This window comes from Oryctolagus cuniculus, chromosome 9, assembly GCF_051225735.1.
Source record: "Oryctolagus cuniculus isolate XC-2025 breed Fujian yellow rabbit chromosome 9, ASM5122573v1, whole genome shotgun sequence".
NCBI lineage: Eukaryota > Metazoa > Chordata > Mammalia > Lagomorpha > Leporidae > Oryctolagus > Oryctolagus cuniculus.
Genome location: NC_142875.1, coordinates 83,506,650 through 83,512,634, shown reverse-complemented (window position 1 = coordinate 83,512,634; position 5,985 = coordinate 83,506,650). Strand labels below are relative to the sequence as shown.

At 52.2% G+C, this 5,985-nt stretch overlaps 1 protein-coding gene across 2 annotated transcripts in view; it reads left to right on the top strand.

The window, feature by feature from the left end:
• The first annotated feature begins 859 nt into the window (after positions 1–859).
• Positions 860–5,985, top strand: part of TEX26 (testis expressed 26) — a 44,087-nt gene continuing 38,961 nt past the window's right edge. For both annotated transcript variants that reach the window (XM_008273525.5, XM_002720608.6), the window contains exon 1: positions 860–1,058. In XM_008273525.5, the coding sequence (XP_008271747.2) occupies positions 998–1,058 (61 nt within the window). In that variant the 5' untranslated portion in view covers positions 860–997. The remainder of the gene's footprint in view (positions 1,059–5,985) is intronic.

Sequence of the window (5,985 nt, the reverse complement as noted above, 5' to 3'; positions counted from 1 at the left end):
GCCCCTGCCTGACCACACCTGTATGCACAGCTGCCAAGCAGGGTAATTAACCACTCCCCTTTGGAAGTGGATTAAAGGCCGGAAACACAGCGGGCCCAGCCTTTTTGCCTCTTTCACCACTTTTTGCCCTTGCTGCCCCCTCGCCATCGGGCCACCTGCTCCATGCTTTCTGGCCTGCATGCTCCTCCACGTAGCTGGCTCCTGGTACTGGGTCTGAATCCAGATTTCCCTTTCTTTCTTAGACAGGGCCCTCACTCTCCGATGCATTTCTCCCACTGATTGAAAACCTTAAAAACTTATCATGGTGCCTTTATTTGTGCCAGTATTCAGAATTCTTCTCTAAGTAGGAGGCAAGAACCCATAGGCTTATTAATATTTCGGATATCTTAATAAGCACCCAAAGCAGAAGGACATGGAAATCAGCAGTCAAAGCGCCCCACGGTTCGTGGCAGGAGGGACACGGAGGGCCCTGCGTCCTGTGCACAAGCTCACTCTCCGCTTCTGCTGGCTTCCTAACCCCTGGGCCTGGCGAGCCCTGCACAGCCCAGACTCTCAAGGAAACTCTGCTTGTGCCCCCTCCTTACACCACACGTCTAAGGTTTTGTCTTCTAGTTTGGTTCTTATGTCTTGTGAACATCATGATAGCTTTACCCACGTGTGCTTGAGCCCGAGTTACGGGTAGATGCAAATTCGCAGCTGCAAATATGAAACCATGCATTTTTGGTCAATCCTCCACTCGCTTTGCCCGTCTTACTGCGGGGAGCGATCATCGCAACGGCGTCATCCTTTGGGATCAGAATTACTTCTGTGTGCTTTCTGCTCCGCGGCCTCCAACGCCCCGCACACCTGGGCCAGCAGGCGCTCAACCACTGAGAATGCGAGCCGCGTCTCCATGGCGACGCGTCTCTGAGCCGCCAGGCGTCACAGAGGCCGGGGCGTCTCCCGCAGCACCCAGGCCCACTGGAGCCAGGCTGCGACTGCCTCCCGGGGGAGCAGAATGGCTCAGCCTGGGCTTGAGGCTGCCTGCCCTTCTCTATGCGACCCCAAGCTGCAGACAAGTAAGACTTCGGACGGCGGGGCGGGGCGCAGTTCGGCCAAGGGTGCTCTGGTCTTTAAGGACGATGCCTCCCTCTTACGGATGGGCCCGATGGAGAGAGAGGTGGGGAGTCCTGGAGAAGGGCAGATGCCCGTGACCTTGCTCCTCTCAGGCGCTTCCGCGCCCTGGCTGCCAGGTCCCCTCCCTGAAGCCCGCAGGTGCTTACATCTTTGGGAAAAAGGCCTGGTTCCAGAGGGGCAGGAACAGGGATGCACTGGTGCCTCCCCAGGAGGGAGGGGGCCCAGGGCAAAGGCACAGGTCTGGGGAATAGCAAAGACATCGGGGGCTGGGCGTGCAGAAAGCAGGCCAGGTGGATGAGTAGAGAGGCAGGGCCCCCACGCGGCTGTGGTGGAGCTGGGCCTTGGGCCCCCAGCAGCTGCCTTGAATCTGGGCTGATTTCCTTCTGAGAGACCTGCAATTTAACAGGTGGACTGCTCTGGGCCCTCCTTCCGCTTACAGATGCAGCAGGTTTACCAGCTCGACTTTGTGTGTGTGTGTAAGGAGAGCCACTGGTGGTGGGCTGGCACCAGCACTACCGTGCAGTCAGCTCCACGTGGTCTTTCCCAGCCACACCCTGGCTCCAGAGCTCCAGGTCACCTAGGACTGTGCTCCCAAGAGAGTGAATGATATGTGTATTTTTTTTCTAATTCACTCCTTTGTAAATTAAGACAATCAATAGAAACAACTAGTATAGAGAAACAAATACACTCGTTTTCTAAATAACCACAAGGTTAGCAGAGGGATGGAGGGGGGATGTTTCACCCCAGACTTCCTGGTGTTCATTTTGAATGCCCTCTTCCATTTCCTGCCACTGTGTCTTGGTTTCTTTCTTTTAAAGATTTATTTGAAAGGCAGGGTTACAGAGAGATATAGAGATAGAGATAGAGATAGAGATAGAGATAGAGATGAGGGAGAGGGAGAGGGAGAGGGAGAGGGAGAGGGAGAGGGAGAGGGAGAGGGAGAGGGAGAGGGAGAGGGAGAGGGAGAGGGAGAGGGAGAGGGAGAGGGAGAGGGAGAGGGAGAGGGAGAGGGAGAGGGAGAGGGAGAGGGAGAGGGAGAGGGAGAGGGAGAGGGAGAGGGAGAGGGAGAGGGAGAGGGAGAGGGAGAGGGAGAGGGAGAGGGAGAGGGAGAGGGAGAGGGAGAGGGAGAGGGAGAGGGAGAGGGAGAGGGAGAGGGAGAGGGAGAGGGAGAGGGAGAGGGAGAGGGAGAGGGAGAGGGAGAGGGAGAGGGAGAGGGAGAGGGAGAGGGAGAGGGAGAGGGAGAGGGAGAGGGAGAGGGAGAGGGAGAGGGAGAGGGAGAGGGAGAGGGAGAGGGAGAGGGAGAGGGAGAGGGAGAGGGAGAGGGAGAGGGAGAGGGAGAGGGAGAGGGAGAGGGAGAGGGAGAGGGAGAGGGAGAGGGAGAGGGAGAGGGAGAGGGAGAGGGAGAGGGAGAGGGAGAGGGAGAGGGAGAGGGAGAGGGAGAGGGAGAGGGAGAGGGAGAGGGAGAGGGAGAGGGAGAGGGAGAGGGAGAGGGAGAGGGAGAGGGAGAGGGAGAGGGAGAGGGAGAGGGAGAGGGAGAGGGAGAGGGAGAGGGAGAGGGAGAGGGAGATACCCATCTACTGATTCCTTCCCAAATGGCCACAATGACTAGGGCTGGGCCAGGCTGAACCCAGGAGCCTGGAGCTCGATCCAGGTCTCCCCTACGGGTGGCAGGGACCCCACCACTGGAGCCATCACCTGCTGCCTCCCAGCGTGCGCATTAGCAGGAGGCTGGAATCAGGAGAGGAACTGGGACTCAAACCCAAGCATTTCAGTGTGGGCTGTGGGCATTCCAAGAGATGCTTTAACCACTGTGCCAAACTCTCGCCCAAGTCTTGGGTCTTTAATAGCCACCATGTGCTATCCCATCCTCCTTTGCTGGGAGAGCCATCCTCCAAGTGAACTTGGTGCATTGCTGCCCAGCTTTGGTCCGCAAATAGGAATTGTTTGTTGATGATCTTGACAACAAACACTGAAGTGTTGCTATAGACAGGACTCTCAGTGGCTGTTGTTAGTTTCTTGAGTCTGCTATACAGAGCCACAGCCCGGTGGCTGAAAACATTAAGAGTTTATTTCCTCGCATCTCAGAAAACCAGAAGTCCAAATGTCAAGGTGTAGACAGAGCTTCATCCCCTCTGAGGCTCCAGGGGAGAATCCTTCCTTGCCTCTTTCAGCTTCTGGTGGCTGCTGGCATTCCTGCCATGTGGGCGCAATGCCCTGTCTCTGCCCCCATAATCACAAACCTTTATTCACTTCTGTGTGTGTCAAGTCTCCCTCTGCCTCCCTGTTAGAAGGCCACTTGTCATTTGCATGTAGGGCTCATGTAGACAGCCCAGGATGGTTTCCTTAGTTACAAAGACCCTTTCCCCAAATGATGTCACAGCCATGGGGATGGATTGTCACGTGGACATATCTTTTTTGGGAGGCACAGATTCTGCACACTACAAGGGCTTCACGTTTATAAATGCCTTTAATTCTCAAAACACAGGCTAGAATTATTAGGTACTGTTACTACTTCTCTACCAGGTTATTGTGAGAAAAAAATATTATATGTGAAAACACTTTGTCAAGTGTAATATAATGTATGTATTAGCTACTATTGTATAATACATTCAGAGTTTCATAGTAGGAGGGTATACTTCAAAAAGTTTGTGGGAAAATGGGATTAAAAGACAAACTAATTTTGGTGCAAAATTAATTTGAAACCCATGCATAGTTGTTTATTTATTTATGTATTTGAAAGGCAGAGCAGTAGAGGGTGTATGGAGGAGGCAGAGACAGAGAAAGAAATCTTCCATCCACTGTTCACTCCAAAAATGGCCACAATGACTGGGGCTGGTTGAGACCAAAACCAGGAGCCTGACACTCCATCCAGATCTCCCATGTGGGTGCAGGGGTCTAAGTACTTGGGCCACCCTATTTATTTTTCCAGGTGCATTATCAGGGAGCTGGATCTGAGACAGAGTAGCCAAGACTTGAACCAGCACTCCCATATGGCATGCCTGTGTAACAAGTGGTGGCTTAACCCACTGCACCACAACACTCACTCTTGCATAGTTTATTAGTAGTACGCATTTCCACAAAATTTAAAATCCGACATGTGCATGGGTTTCAACTGTTTTGCACCAAAATATACTTATTTAAAAAAAAGATTTTATTTATTTGAGAGGTAGAGTTACAGATAGAGAGAGGGAGAGACAGAGAGAAAGGTCTTCTATCCACTGGTTCACTCCCCAAATGGCCGCAATGGCTGGAGCTAAGTTAATCCGAAGCCAGGAGCCAGGAGCTTCCTCTGGGTCTCCCACATGGGTGCCGTGACCCAAGTGCCTGGACCATCTTCTACTGCTTTCCCAGGCCATAACAGAGAGCTGGATTGGAAGAGGAGCAGCCGGGACTAGAACCGACACCCATATGGGATGCTGGCGCTGCAGGTGGAGGATTAACCTACTGCACCAGAACGCCAGCCCAAAAATATATTTATTTTTAAGTGCCACTTCCTACAAGGGCTTTGGAATGCCCTTGTGTGTATTTTTTAATGGCAAATACCTCCAGTGGGGTCCAAGGTTAGCGGGCCAAGAATTTAGGGGGTAGCAGGTGCCAGGGCAAGTGAGGCCTCGTCTGCCTTTCATGAGCCCTTTCTTTGCTTCAGTCACATTGGCTTATCTGTCTCAAGTCTGACTCTCATACCTCCTGCTACTTCACTTTCTCTGTAAAGTACTTTATTCCATGCCTTCCTGTTTCTCTGTCAAACTCCTACTGTGCTAAGTCTCAGCTCGGATGCCACCTACTGGATGGAGTCCCTCCTGGACCTACCCTTGCTGTCTCCTCTTATCCAAGCAGGAAGAGTGGGAGATTCCTCAGGTGCCCAAGACCTGCAGGATAGCAGCACAGACTTGTGTTCATGCATACACAGTCCCTTCCTAGCTGGGGTCTTCTCCAAGGCAGAGGTCCAGGCTCTGGATCCTGGTGCGGAGCACAGGGCTTGCTCCATGGTAAGGATCCAAGAACAAGAAAGGAAGAGACAGAATCATGGGAAAGATGGACATGAAGCTGCCGGGAAAGACACGTAGATACTCACCCCTGGGGGAGAGGCGGAAGCAAGCAGTGACACCCAGAGCACACACCCAGGATACTTTCCAATCTTGTCATTACGGATTTGTCATAAACTTGTTTTTGCTTATTAAAAGGGAGAGCCACACACACCCACAGATCGAACCAGTGTGGGAGGGAGAGAGAGAGAGAGAGCGAGCGAGCGAGCGAGCAAGCGAGAGAGATCTTCCTTCTACGGATTCACTCCCCAAATGCCTGCAACAGCCAAGCCTGGGCCAGTCAGAAGTCAAGAACCCAGAACCCTATCTGGGTCTCCCACACGGGTGGCAGGGGCCCAAGTACTTGAGCCATCGTCTGCTGCTTCCCATGATGCATTAGCAGAAAGCTGGTTGGGAACCAGAGTATCGGGGACTGGAACCAGGCCCTCCAAGATGGGATCCGAGCATCATAAGGGGCAACTTAACTCACTGCACCAGAATGCCCACCCCTTTTTAAAAATAATGCTTAATATTTATTTGAAAATTAGAATGATTGGGGAGGTATATTACGGATTTTTAAAAGAACATTTCTATTGATGAAGAGGTTCAATTCCCGTGGCATATTTTATCTTCAAAAGGATTTCCAGTAGATGTAGAATGCAAAGAAATGCAGACCTGGTAAGAAAGATTGTAACAAAAAATCATTAATACAAAATTAAAGGGAGTTTCATTGTGCATCCTAGTAGATTCAGATTAGGGAGTGGGAGGGAATAGGAGTGTGTCCTTAAGTGACATGGGGCGAGGGAGGACCCGGGGGCAGGCGGCCAGCTATGACTCTGCAGAC